This window comes from Pleurodeles waltl, chromosome 3_1, assembly GCF_031143425.1.
Source record: "Pleurodeles waltl isolate 20211129_DDA chromosome 3_1, aPleWal1.hap1.20221129, whole genome shotgun sequence".
Taxonomy (NCBI): Eukaryota; Metazoa; Chordata; class Amphibia; order Caudata; family Salamandridae; genus Pleurodeles; species Pleurodeles waltl.
Window position 1 is genome coordinate 1,921,717,159 of NC_090440.1, and position 14,440 is coordinate 1,921,731,598.

A 14,440-nucleotide genomic window follows, 5' to 3' on the forward strand; every position below is an offset into this window, starting at 1 on the left:
AGGCGCCGCCAGCTCTTACCGTGGCGCCGACATCGCTTCACCCAAACCCGACTACGGCGCTTCGGGAGTAAAGAACGAGCTGCGGTCTCAGGAGGGGCCGACGTGTGCCGCGGAGGCTCGCTTGCTGGGCCCATCGGGACGAGACGCCGTCCTGCACCGCAGCGGCTGTGGCGGGGGCCGCGGACGCGCTCCCGACGTGCCACTGACTGAGACGATTGCCGGAGGGGAGGCGCTGACTCCGGTGGAGGTGAGGCAGCGCCTGCCCCCTAATCCGAGGCTTTGCGCCTGGAGCGGCCGCCCGCTCCGGGGGTTGCGCTTGGCCAGACACAGGCTGCGCTCCTGGGGAGGGCCGGCACGCTCCCCTCGCCCTGCATGTTCTGTCCCTCCGGGACGTGCGGCCACTCGGAGCTCGCGGGGCTGCCGCGCGAGCTGAAACCGCACTCCCCAAGGAGGCAGGTGTGACCTCTCCGGTGCCCTTGATCCGTGATTCTGCACCCAGGGCGACCGGCTGTATACGCCCCAGGGCAATCCGTAGACGTTCCCACGTGGATCAAGCCCAGACCGGTGAGCAGCTAAGCAGTAAGGGGGAAAGTCAAGTGGAGGGGACAAAAAAAAAAAAGGAAAAAAGAAAGAAAAGACAGGACCACCAAAGATTAAGTAAACCAAGACATACCAGTCCCAGCCTCCAAGCAGCAGCACAGCAATAAAACACACAAAGGGGCATGATACTGTATCCTCTTGTGGCGCTTCTCCGGCGGCACTAATCGAGCCGCAGCACTCCCAGCAGTGCCCTCATTAGACTTAAAAGCCTTGAGGCTCTCCGCTATAAAGTGAGTACATTATACAAGTAAAGAACCCCTACCCAGCCCTCACTATTCCAAACAGCGCTAACGGGACCCAAGCTGTGGGCCATACTCCTTTGCAACAACACGCAACCCTGACAGACATGGTGCTTTGGTACCCGAGTGCGAAGAAACTTATCTGCCCAATGCGTAGTGAGTTTCCCACTTTAAAGGAACAAACCTCTGCAGCCCTAACCAATTGTAGCTACTCAAAAGACAACTGTTGACAGCAAAACCGTCACGTAAATAATCAATGGGCAAACCAAAGACCCCACGCACACCTTCTGGGAAAATGGATGCTGGTGCCCCACCCCCACCTGCGGAAGCCTCGGCCACACAACAAGCACTGCAAAATATGGAAATAACACTCCAAACACACACAACGCAATTTGAAAAGATTTTACAAGCCATATTAGACACCAAAATCACTCTGGAAGCAAAAATAGGCTTGGTAATCGAAGATGTTAACCTATTGCGAACAGACCAACACGCGTTAGCGGAAAGGGTCGCAGGTTTGGAAAAAGAAACGTCACACCTCTCACCAGCGGTAACCAAACTCCAGTCACAAATGGGGACTGTAAGAGCAGAGTTGGAGACACTGAAGCGCAGAGCTGAAGACGCGGAAGGAAGGTCCAGAAGTAACAATATCCGCTTCATGGGATTTCCCGAGCGTGCTGAGGGCCCGTGCGTAGAACTGTTCATTGAGCAATGGCTAATAGAAACAGTACTGAAGGACAATGTCCCGAAGTTCTTCTCAGTAGAACGTGCCCATAGGGTTCCTGGAAAACCCTTGCCAGCCTCGACCACTAATAACAAGACTCCTCAATTACCGTGATAGGGACCTCATATTGCAACTGTTTCGTAAAGAAGGCCCAATGCGCTTCGAAGGAGCAGACATATCAGCCTACCCGGACTTTACAGCGGAGGTACAGAAAAAGCGTAATTCATTTTTCCGGGTCAAAGAGCGACTAAGAGATCACATCAAATACGCTTTGCTGTTCCCGGCCAAACTTCGAATACAGGATGACACCCGCACTCTCTTCTTTACCTCACCAGAAGATGCATGGACTTGGCTACACGCAAAGGGACTCGCTGACCCGTTAAATGCAAGAAACCCCATAGTCAAAAAACACCCCCCTAGAGACAAACGCAAATCCCGTAGGCAACAAGACACTAAACCTACCCCTGAACAGTGCCGCGCAGAACGCGCTCTACTACTGCAGACTACATCCCTCTTCGCCAATACATCTCCAGGGTCCGTGTCGACACAATCGGGACTGGAGTCCGAGCTAGGGGTACATTCTGACTCTACAGATTCCACCTGCGGCCCCAACCTCACTCCGCATTTGCTAAATGCATACCGGTCTCGGACACAACGGTACAGGACATCCTACAGAAGAAGCCAATAATCGTCCGCTAAAGCTTTTTGCTGCCCACCGGCTCTGCCTCTACTTCACCGCCACTCCTGACCGCAGCAAAAGATTCACGGTTGGTGAACCGGTTCTCAACAAGAGCATAACGGGTCGGGACCAGCATTAACTTGAACTTCCTTATTCGAAACACCCCCGTACCATATGGACCGTTCCACCTGGTTGGCAAGTATTGTATCGTCGAAGCCTTTGCCACAACCACAGTTATTGTTAGATATAGTTAATGTTATTGTTTTAATTAGTAGAGTCACAACCATGAGGCATAACTTAGCTTATAGTATTCAAAGTAAATGTCACTATTATGTTAACAACAAGTACACACTAGGTAACCGCAGCTTAAACCAGCTAGTCGCAATGGGCGTGAAATGCACTACTGATGCAAAAAAAGCCGGCCCCCAAACTCACAAAGCCCATGCACAAAATCACAAACAATCCCAGAGACAACAGTATAACCCACAATATAAAACACTCACATGGAATATAAGAGGCATGGCATCCCCACGTAAGCGACAACAGATCAACGCATACCTTAGGAGACATCAAATACATTTCGCCATGCTACAGGAGACACACCTGGCTAAGTCTTCTTTGGAGTATACCAAAGTAAAATGGAAAGGGCAATTATATGGTATCACCTTTTCAACATATGCCCGGGGAGTAGCGATCTGGATAGCCCCTGGGGTCCCCTACGTCACGTCCCGCGTACAATGTGACCCAAATGGTCGGTATGTCCTCCTGGAGGGTTCCCTAGATGGGGAACCCATGGCTTTAGCATCAATATATACCCCTAACTCAAATCAATGGGAATTTTTACGGACACTTAACAGTAGTAAACTCAACGACCCGGAGATGGATACCATTTGGGGCGGCGACTTTAATTGTGTATTAGACATTCACAAAGACCGCTCTGTCCCTCCGTTAGACAACACCCTAGCTAAACGCGCATCACTTGAACTCGCAGAGTGGGCTTCCAATAATAGGCTAAGAGAAATTTGGAGAATTGGCCACCCTACACACCGCGAATACTCTTTCTACTCCCCAGTGCATAAATTATACACTAGAATAGATATGATATTCGCATCAAAGGACATAATTCCAAAAATAACCACATCAGGCTACCTGGCTCGCACCATATCCGATCATAACCCACTCCAAGCTACCCTGAGAATGGGCCGCACACTTACGTGCATTCCCACATGGCGTTTACAACCAGATGCCCTCATAGATCCTCCTTTTCATTCTGAACTGGCTAAATGCTTATCGGATTACTTTGCTTTAAATAAAAACACAACAACAGCGCGCACCACAGAATGGGACGCTCACAAAGTGGTTATACGCGGCCACTACCTTGCAGCTTCGCTGGGGGTCTAAAGAATGCTTAATAGGGAAAAACTAGAGTTAGAATCTAAAATGCGCAAGGCAGAGACCGAGGCCACTACTAGTGTGACCTCGTTTGAAACACTAAACTCGCTGAAATCAGACTACAGAGAAGCAGATGCCAGACTCAGCAGACATGACTACAGACATTTTAAAGCCCGGCAACACGCAGAAGGCGACAGATCGGGCAAATTACTAGCATGGTTGGTGCGCCAACCATTACAGTCCTCATCTATAGGCGCGATTAGAACACACTCAGGAGAAGTGATTAACACTCAAGCTGGAATCAATAAGTCCTTTCACACATATTATCGTTCCCTATATCAGCCCACTAGCCCTCCAAATGAGCAACAACTGTCTGAACTCCTGTCATTGATTCCCCAAAATATGAATGTCATTGATAGCGCAGCCACTCTAGATGGTCCCATTACTAGTGAAGAACTACGCGTAGCTCTTTCTCAAATGGCACATGGCAAAACCCCTGGTTCAGACGGACTACCAATGGAATATTATAGCTCATTATCCGCCCATCTCCTGCAGCTTTTGGTTGAAGTATTTAATGAGGCACGAAATAGAATAAAGTTACCAGACTCCTTGTGTGAAGCATTAATAGTGGTACTGCCAAAACCGGGACGCGATCCACTTGATGTCAAATCCTACAGACCACTCTCCCTGTTAAATACTGACTGTAAACTCTTGGGGAAAATCCTAGCAAACAGGCTACTCCCTTATTTATCAGACTTAATCCATCATGATCAATCTGGATTTGTACCAGGGAGGAACACTTTTCTAAACATAAGACGCCTAATCCGCATACTACACAGCACCACAGAAGTCGAGGCAGTGGCTGTGGCATTAGACATAGAGAAGGCGTTTGATACGCTCGGATGGGAGTATCTCTTCCGCACGCTGGAGGCGTTCGGCTTTCAAAACGGTTTAATCAGCTGGATTGCCACGTTATACGCAAAACCAACAGCTCGCGTCAAAACGGGCCGATTGATATCAGAGGCGTTCCCCATCGGTAGAGGCACCAGACAAGGATGCCGTCTATCCCCTTTATTATTTGCAATTGCTATGGAGCCATTGGCAATCAAACTCCCTAGCTGCGCAAGCAGATGGGGCATCCAAGAATCCTCTGGCCTATGCGTTAATTGGACGAAATCATGTATTTTCCCGCTTACCCGTATACCTGCGGAGCAGAAAACGTCATTACCATTACACCAACTGGCATGGGCATATCAGACCTTTAAATATTTGGGGATTCAGGTATACCACTCCATGACAGACCTACGGGAGGGCAACCTTGATAGGCTGCTACGCTCAACTCGTGGATCTATGGCATTTTGGAGCTCCCTCCCACTATCACCAATGGGCCGCTCGGCCATAGCTAAAATGTTAATATTACCTAGATTCTTATATTATTTCACAGCGCTCCCGATATCCCTGCCACGCTCGTTTTTTCATAAACTACACTCCCGGCTAACAGATTTGTTGTTGGGCAGGGATAGACGGAGGGTAGCGCTAGCCATTACACAATATCCACAGGAGGAAGGCGGGCTCGGCATGCCGAACTTTGAATTATACTACGCAACAGCCCAACTCCAGTGGGTAGCCACGTGGCTTAGCGAACCGCCCACCCGAGTGTACAGCGTTAATGTCTTATACGGCACCACAAACGATACTAACATCACTCCTGTCCAGACCTCCTTACCTGTCTAATAAAAATCCCCTATTAGAAACAGCCAGGTACTGCTGGCGGAGATATGTCCAGGGCAAAACCCTAACTCCCCCTTACTCGCCTGCAATACCTTTGGCTCAGGTACCAGGTGTCCAGAATCTCTCCCATCATCATGATATACGGGTAACCAAGGCATTGAACATGGGGGACCTGTATTCGAGCTCTAAAGCAAGCACTTTCGCAGAGCTTGTATCTACCGGTATCATGCAACATGGGGCCTTCTTAACATTTAACGTCATTAACAAACTTCTACAAAACTTTTGGGGGCGCAATACAAATGAACCCGACGAATCCCCTCTACTCACCTCATTACTCGCCATAGGAAACACAAAGGGCAGCATTACTAAATTATATAAAATACTCCTAACAGATACCTGTACTACTCTGACCCAGGTCAAAAGTCGCTGGGGATGGGGTTCTCTCCACACCAGTCGACCAGAAGTCCTGGGAAGCTGCCCTCTCCACGATTAAATCCGTATCCCGAAACGTCAGACTGAGATACACTCAATTCAATTACATCCACCAAGCATATCTATCTCCGTCTCGTATCAACAAAATATACCCAAACTCTAAACCAGAATGCCCTAGATGTGCTACCCCCGCCGCTAATTTTTACCATATGGTTTGGGAATGCCACACAATAAATACTGGTTGGTGCTGCATAACCGAAACGGTAGCAGACATAATAGATAACACGCTTACACCCACACCAGAATCCTGCTTGCTGGGTATACGTTACCGGGGCAAGCATGAAAAACATACTCACAAGTTTATAGATCTTGCGTTTGTAATATACAAGCGATTGATCGCTACACTCTGGAAGGCCCCTAATGCCCCCCCCTATTCCACCTGGCTTGCAGCCTTGCACAGCTCCACACTAGAGGAGGCTTACACTCTAAGACAGCTGCAACTCAGAGGCCAGATACAAGAGGGTGCCGAACACTGGGACCACTTTGTAGTACAAATAGAATCTAGAGATGATAAATACCCCCTTGAAACAAGTGGCATGAACAAAATGCCCTTCAAGTAAATACTTAGCAATCACGACAAGGAACATATCACACTCGGCGTGACACCCCAGCTGATCTCGGCATATTAACCCGAAAACATACAATCGGATAACAAGTGCAACTTCACCCAGATGCGAACACGCAAGCTGATAGTGGCTACTGATGCTCTGTTAACCATGCCCTCGCCCCATAACAAACCATATAACACGCAAGCAAAGCACTAACATATTTCACGTCCACATAGCTGAATGTTACTGCAATCACTTAGAATACCATTAAATATACTTAAGCAAAACTACAAATATGCCTATTGTTATAAAATGTACCAAGTTAAGTTGTTTGTCAGCACATTAAACTGTAACCGTACTGCATAGGAACTACAAGTACGTGTAGAGGCACATGAAAAGAGAAAAATGTTTACTCTCTTACTAACTTAAGGGAAATGTACTGCTGTTCGTGTGTTGTGTTTAATAAACAGATAAAAAAAAAAAAAAAAGGGTAACTCTGGTTTTAAACCACTCCTGGATATAACTGAACCACCACAAGCCAGATCCATCTTTCTAAAATTCAGGTATAGAATCCTGCCAGAAAATAAGTTTCGAAGCAGATGGAATGTTTCTCACAGCCAACCTTTATGTCCTTCATGCGAGGCAAGCATTGAGTCAGAGGAAAACTTTGTTTTTTTGCCCCTCTTACACTAAATTAAGGAAGACTTGGATTATCCCAATTTGTCACATTTTATCTATAGTACATTTAAAGGATGCCACTAGAATATTAAAAAGTGACAACATAGTATGGCTGGTATTTGTGCTGTCCACATACATACTGTATGCATGGCGACTGCGATGTAAAATTTTGAAGGAAGACAAGAGCTTGGGAGGTATATTAAGTATGTCCTTTTACTACTTATTACATTTTAAATGTTCTATGGCTATGGTTATAGATCTAAATAGGTTTGGTTTTAATTTTTATTGCACAAACGTCTTAAGTAATGAGTATTTTCTAACCTGATGCAACTTCCTTAGAGCATCTTCCCTAGAAGTAAATAGGACTTATATTTTATCACGCAAACAATTTAACTAATCAGCTATGATAAAATTTATTAAAATTTATTCTACATTACAACTATCCAGAGTGAGTGAGTTCCTCTTGACCAATGCTGTGATTGGCTAGCTGATAACAGAGCCACTCGTGCACTGATCCCTAGTCCATATTGACTATTGTTTCACTTGTGTTTTATTCAATCAATTTTCTAGTACTAAGTGTAGATTAATTGTATTTTGCCTTTTAACCATAGTAGAACACTTTTACAGGATGTGAATTATGGGAAGGATGGTCAATGACTGTGAAGGTGCCTTTTTAAAGAAGTTATTATGCACATGTATATCTATTGTTCTTATTTACATGTTGTGTGCTGAGATGGTGTGTTTTTATACCTAATAAAGGGTAATAATAATAAAAATGATGTACATGATTTCATATTGCAAGAGAACACAAAGCTACCAAATATACTAATCAGTGACTTGACAAGTTACAACACAAAAAAATTGTGGTTTACTGTGGACTCAATTTTAACAAAACCTTGAAATTATTAGATGCATGTATAATTCAACACAATCAGTATCATTTATAAGACAGTATTATAAGCCATGATACAAACTGAGTTAAAGGATATAACTTGTCCTGAATTAACTGAAAACAACTGGATTTCATGGATGTCAAACCACTTTTCGTACAGAACATCAATTTAATTCCTCACTTGCCATACCCGTTGCCTCCACAAATATCTCTAATGACAGCCTCTATCGTACCCTTAGCATGGACAGCCATAAGTAAACCACTTCATTAACACAACCCTACAGCACCCTACATCCAATAGATGACCATATAATACAAACTAACACTGTACCCTGGCCCCAAATTCAACCTGCAAGCCCCAGCATCTAAATGTCTGTCTTTTTGTCTCACAACCACCACTACCAGGCCCAACATAAACAATTACCTCCTTGCTCCATTACTCACACCATCATAATGCTCTGCAGCCACTAGCATTGCCATTATGATTATTATCATTTGCAGAAAGGAGTTCATGTCCACGTAGGCGTTTCATGGGACTGAAAAGTTCATGCACTAAAGTAAGACACAAGGCTACAGTAAAAGTTGATTCTTTCTTTAGGCAAGAATGAGTTTCACAAGGAGAAAGTCAGGACAGATATTAAGCGTTCACCTAGTCAATGATGGCAGTAGCATAGGATATGCCAAGGATTTTCATGAGCTGACTGCAGATTATGTAGCGGATTATATGTTCAAAGTTTTTCCAGGAGAACAGCAGGTGCAATTATGTACACTGTCTGGGGACCACAATCTCTCTTCAAGGAGCTGTTTAAATCAAAGGCAAAAAGAGTCATTAACAGCTGGAGTGAAGGCAGCCACCAGGAACTCTTTGAGCCATAACCATAACCCCCACACACATCTCCTGCTCCTTAGTTTTACAAGTCTCAGCCGTCCTGTCTGAGAAAAGTAAACACCACTACATTTGGGTCCCTGGGAGCTACCTAAAGGACAACATGCAATTGATTCTGAAAGCAAACTATTCAATGGAGGGCAGTGGGAAAGGTGTATATGTAAAGCTCTCTCACACATTTCGTCACTTGCATCAATCCGTTCACTTACATCGCCAGGGCTGATAGCCAGCAGGTCATCATCCTCTTCAGAATCCTGGCCTGACTCCCGGCCCTTTGAGGAATGAGGATTGGAAGGATGGATCCAGATCTCCAGGCGAGTAGTGTCTTCTCCAGAAAATCCACATGTGGTTTTCCTGTTATTGACCCGACGACATGGGCTGAGCTCCAGCTCTTGCCTCTTTCTCAACTCGATCTGCTCAGACTGGAGAAAACAACAAAAGATGTGCATGACTATGAGGGTTAAAAGCTGCCTCAATCTTGGTATTAATGCAAGTTCAGGCTGAAGTTTTAGTGAGTATTCTCAAGCTTTTTTTAAACCATTTTTCAATCTCATCTGTCATCCAGCGGGTTTCTTATGAATTAAGCATTTGGCCATCTTTTGAGCTTTTTCTCCCATTCAGAAATTCTGGACAGACCATACCTCACCAGCTTCAAGACATCGTAGGTACTCTATTGTCGTCAAGCTATCCAGGGAAGACTCTACACAGGCAAGGTCCACTTTTACATAGCTGACAACTTCTCTACCTGCTTGATGGTTTGAAAATCCCCTCAACCGTCCTCTGACCATCAGATACACTAACATGCAATCTCTGTCCAGTGTGGTCAGAATGAGCGGATCTGCTGCTTATGTCCTGCCACAAATATGTGTTTGACCTTTAGGAGTGAATTTATCGTGGTGACACTCTTGCACCAGTTGTTCGCATCAAACAAGAAAATCATTTGAGGAAACAGCTTATTTCTCCAGGAATCGCTACAGGCTACTAATGCTCAGTAAAGTGCTCACTTTTGAATAAGCAATAATCTCACATCTGACTAAGCTCTGTGAAGTCAAATGACCTAAACTCCTTCCAAACTCTAACCAACAGAGGATTTAGGTCTTCTAAGACATCTCTTATGTTTATTTAAAATACCATCGAATACATTAAACACACAAGACACAGCACTCCCTTCACAGGCACCACTGGCGCAGTGCACATGGTTAATGGCCTACCCTGCATACCATCTTATTACAGGGTGCACACACCTAGTCTGTACGTTCCTACATGGTGAGCACATTCAATATGAATGTGCTGGGCAGTACACACATACCTTGCGCTTGGTTTCCTCAAACAGGCTCATCAGGCTCTCCTTGGCAGTCAGGATGGGGTTACTGGCAGCCAAACTGCGCATGTAATAATACACTGCATCTAGCTTCCTCCTCTGCAAGTAAATGGAAAACAAAAAGCAATAAGAAGACAGGATCTGGAGGTAAGACATAATAGTCACTACAGAAAAAAGTTACAAAGTGGTATTCCTGGCTCTGAAATAAAACAGTTTCAATTGAATTGACTGACATATGTAAGGAGAGCACCATGTCAGTCTTTTGGTAGTATATAGCAAGATTGCCTCTATGTTGATATCTATACTGTGTGCCCCCCCTGCTGATCTTCTAAAAGCCTTACCCACCTGCCACTTGTCCCTCCGCCAACAGGGCTAATAGTTTCCAGTTCATTACACAGCTGGCCACCACTGACCGATGACTCACCCTATCACAGGGCACACTATCACAGTTTGTGCTAAGCAAGACTCATTCTTCAGATTCCCGCCCCTGCTACACCAAGACAAACCACACCAGCTTGCACATCTGTATTGTGTTTCACCATACACAGTTGTTCACCCATTGTTTAGTCAACATCCAGCAGGAGCTGAAATGAGAGGGACATTTATCTGCATGCCCCTCTCATTTCAGCTCCCACTGGATGTTGTCTATTGTCTTTGTGCCCCAATCATAGCATGGGCATGGACTTATTCATTTTGTGGATTCCCTACCTAGAAGGTTACAACTTAATTGGGGGTAGTGGTGCTGTTGCTCATGGTTGTCTCTGAGATTAGCGAGCATCGTCTACTCAAGAGACAATCAGGATGATCTTAGCTCTAGTCCATGCTTTTGGCAGTATGGGCCATGCCAACCTTCTTTAGGCTTGATCTCCATGTCTGGTTTGGCCTTCACGGCCTGTGCCAGCTTTCTGCAGGCCAGTCCTTTCGATGATATTCCAACTGCCTTGCCCCATACTGTCCAGCTGCCTGCCCCACACTGTCCAACTTCCATTTATCTTCTTCCTCTATCTTAAAACATATACAATTATTTTTATATAAACCTTTATCAGAAATTAACTTTTGGCATTAGAGTTTAAAGCTCAAAACACTATAACAAAAATATCATTTTGGACGGATTGGAGGGTGAAAGGAAAAAGGAAGTCAAAAGTAAAGATGGAGAGGGAAAATGGTGTAGTAACGTTGTTATGGGCCCTGGAGTGAGAAAGGAAAATGGTTAACTGGAATTTCTGTAGGAAAACAGAGCAGTAATTAGAGTTGAGTGAGGTCTGTAGGTGCCTGGGCCCTCGTGCCACTGCACCAGTTGCTCCATTGATAAGTAGGCCTCAGGAGAGAAAGCGGATGGGGCAGAAAAGGAGAAGCAAAAAGAATACAACAGACAAAAGGCAGAAAGAAGGGATCGCAAATAAATAAAACAAAGAAGGGAAAGAAAGAATGAGAAAATGAAAACTAAGAGAAGAAATAGAGCAAATGTTTGAAAGAAAAGAAAAAAGGGAAGGAAGTTAGCGAACGAAAGATAAAGAGGAAAAAATAATGTAGTGTGAAAAGAAAGAGAAAAATTAACATTAGAGAAAAAAGTGAGATGGTGAAAGAAACAATCAGCGGAAAAAAACAGGGCATGTATGTACTGACACATTTCCCTCAGACACAGAATGGGAAAACCACTTTGGGTCCCAACATGTAACTTGTGGCTTCCACATACAGATGGGAAAAAGAGAGATTGATACTAAAATGTGAATTTACAGATAAAGATAAGAAAAACACCAGAGAAAGGAAGGAAGAAAGATCTAAAAAAAAGGTGAAAGGACACATACAGAGTCAAAGGAAAGAGCAAATAAAAAAAAAAAGAAAGAATGAAGGGATGGTAAAAAAATAGTGAAAGAATGAACGCCTGATCAAGAAAAAAAGAGAGGAACAAACACTGAAAGAAATAACCAAGTTTTTACGAGTTTAAATCAGGAGGTAAGATGAGGGGGAAAAATAGGGGAAGGAGTAGAAATAAACAGTTGAAAGAAAGAGTGAAACTGTTAACGTGTGGATTTTAAGATTTGTAAAAAGAAAAGTGGGGGAGAAAGAAAACATTGAGAGTAAACAGAGTAAAGGAAAGAACAAAGTGAGATAGGTGAAACAGACTCTCCCAAATAAAGAGGGCAGCTAAGAATAGGTTTAATTGGCTCCCCCACATCCTCAAACAGAAGTCAGAGTGTGGAAGATCAGGGTGCACCGCAGAACAGCAGGAAGTGCATTAGCAGAGTTGTATGTGTATCCCAATACAGCAATACTGGGACGCTTCAGGTCAGGACTTGGGGGGGGTATAGAAAGAGCTGTGTCCCGGCCCAGTGCTTGAATAACAGAAAGGCAGCGGTGAGAAATGAGAAACGGAGCGCTGTGTAATTCCTGGTATTGGAATAACAGGGCGCTGCAGGTTAGAGTTGAGGTGCACTGACAGAGTTGTATGTGGGCTGCAGTACTAGAATAGTAATGGGCACACAAGGTCAGAAGTGAGGTATGTTAATGTAGTTATGTGTGTAACCTAGTATTGGAGTGCTAGTGTTTGCCAAGAGTTACCCTATAAGTGCCCTGGTGAAGCTGTGAGTCGGGCCAAGCATGGGAGTGGCTTTGCCTCTGAACCACAGAAACATCAAAGCGCATGTGTGTGAGCCTTAGAGCTGAGAAGAAACATACAGTGAATGTTACAATATATGGATTCTGGCGGAGCAGTGGTGGTTCCCATCAACAGTGGTGTTGGATGTTAGACTTGAGGTGCACTGGCTAAGCTGTGTTTTGCTCTTTTGGGTACAGTATTGGCTTCACAGTGGGACTGAATATTAGAATTGAGCTGCTGCAACGGAACTGTCTGTGAGCGGAGTCATAGTATAGGAAAGGAGGTTACCTCACTGGGGTAGAAGTGAGGTGCACTGATGGAGCTGCGCCTGAGGTCCCAGTAATGGAACAGCAGGGCGCACTGACTGTAAGAACTGAGGTGCTCTGGCAGACAGTGTGTGTGTGGGGTTTGGGCACGGCTGAGGGGCTTGGAGTGTGTCAACTGAAGTGCACTGATGGAGCTGTGCCCGAGGTCCCAGTACTGAAACAGCAGTGTGTACTGCCTGCAAGAAGTGAGGTGTCCTGGCAGATAGCGTGTGGGGTTCTCGGACGGGCATGGCTGAAGGGCTTGGAGTGTGTGAACTGAGATGCACTGACGGAGCTGTACCCAAGGTCCCAGTACTGGAACAGCAGTGTGTACTGACACTAAGAACTGAGGTGTTCTGGCAGACAGCATATGTGGGGTTCTGGCACAGGCACGGCTGATGGGTTTCGAATGTGTGAACTGAGGTGCACTGATGGAGCTGCGCCTGAGGTCCAAGTACTGGAACAGCGGTGTGTACTGTCTGAAATAACTGAGGTGCTCTGGTAGACAGGGTGTGTGGGGTTCTGGTACTGGCACAGCTGAGGGCTTGCAGTGTGTGAACTGAGCTGCACTGATGGAGATGCGAGTGGGATCTCAGTATGGAGCAGAAGTGGGCACTGTCTCTAAGGATTGTGGAGAAGGAAACAAAGTAAAAAAAGTCCCCTACAGACCAGATAAACAGGACGAAGCGTAATTATACAGTAGTCGGTCCCTGCTCTCACACAGAACAAGGAGGGACAAAGACGCATGACTGACCAATAGCAAGCAAGGATTTTTAAATGACACTGAAACTAACAAATGAAATAGCTGGAGCCCACTGAAGAAATATACTTAAAAGTATACAAGAGATCGTACGCTTACGCTAGACCTAAAAAAGCAGCAGTAGTTCACCAGATGGATCATGGAATCCATCTTACCCACATACCCATGGCTTCTAATCCTCGGATTGCTCCTTTTGCTTGAACAAGAGAAGAGAACACTGGTAAATCTGTCTACTAGTCCTGACCCTGATTAGAAGAGCAACAATGATGTGAGCCTATAATGCACAAAGTTAAGTAGTGCTGGCCCTGAATGAGTCAGGAGACAGTGCAAGTGAATACGTAAGAATTCAAACCCATTCTAAAGGCACCCTTTGTAAGTGTTAAAACAATGAAAGCATGATACTTTATTATGTTTCAGTGTACATTATGTTAAAGAGTGTCTACTAACAAGTTTCTGCAAATGTCAGAACCAGCATGATTAGATCCACCTTAGTTGTCAGTCTGATTGTTGAATGGGAATTCCCAATTTCTCTAGGTAAATGTATGTGTTCTATACATTACACATTAGCCTTTAGCTTTGCGTGGCTGTTTCATG

General features: G+C 45.0%; 1 protein-coding gene across 2 annotated transcripts in view; it reads right to left on the bottom strand.

The window, feature by feature from the left end:
- SMG6 (SMG6 nonsense mediated mRNA decay factor) overlaps positions 1-14,440 on the bottom strand; it is an 890,340-nt gene that overhangs the window by 739,830 nt on the left and 136,070 nt on the right. For both annotated transcript variants that reach the window (XM_069226152.1, XM_069226151.1), the window contains exons 7-8: positions 10,171-10,281; positions 9,071-9,283 (exon numbers count right to left, since the gene is read on the bottom strand). In XM_069226152.1, coding sequence (XP_069082253.1) covers positions 9,071-9,283; positions 10,171-10,281 — 324 coding nt within the window. The remainder of the gene's footprint in view (positions 1-9,070; positions 9,284-10,170; positions 10,282-14,440) is intronic.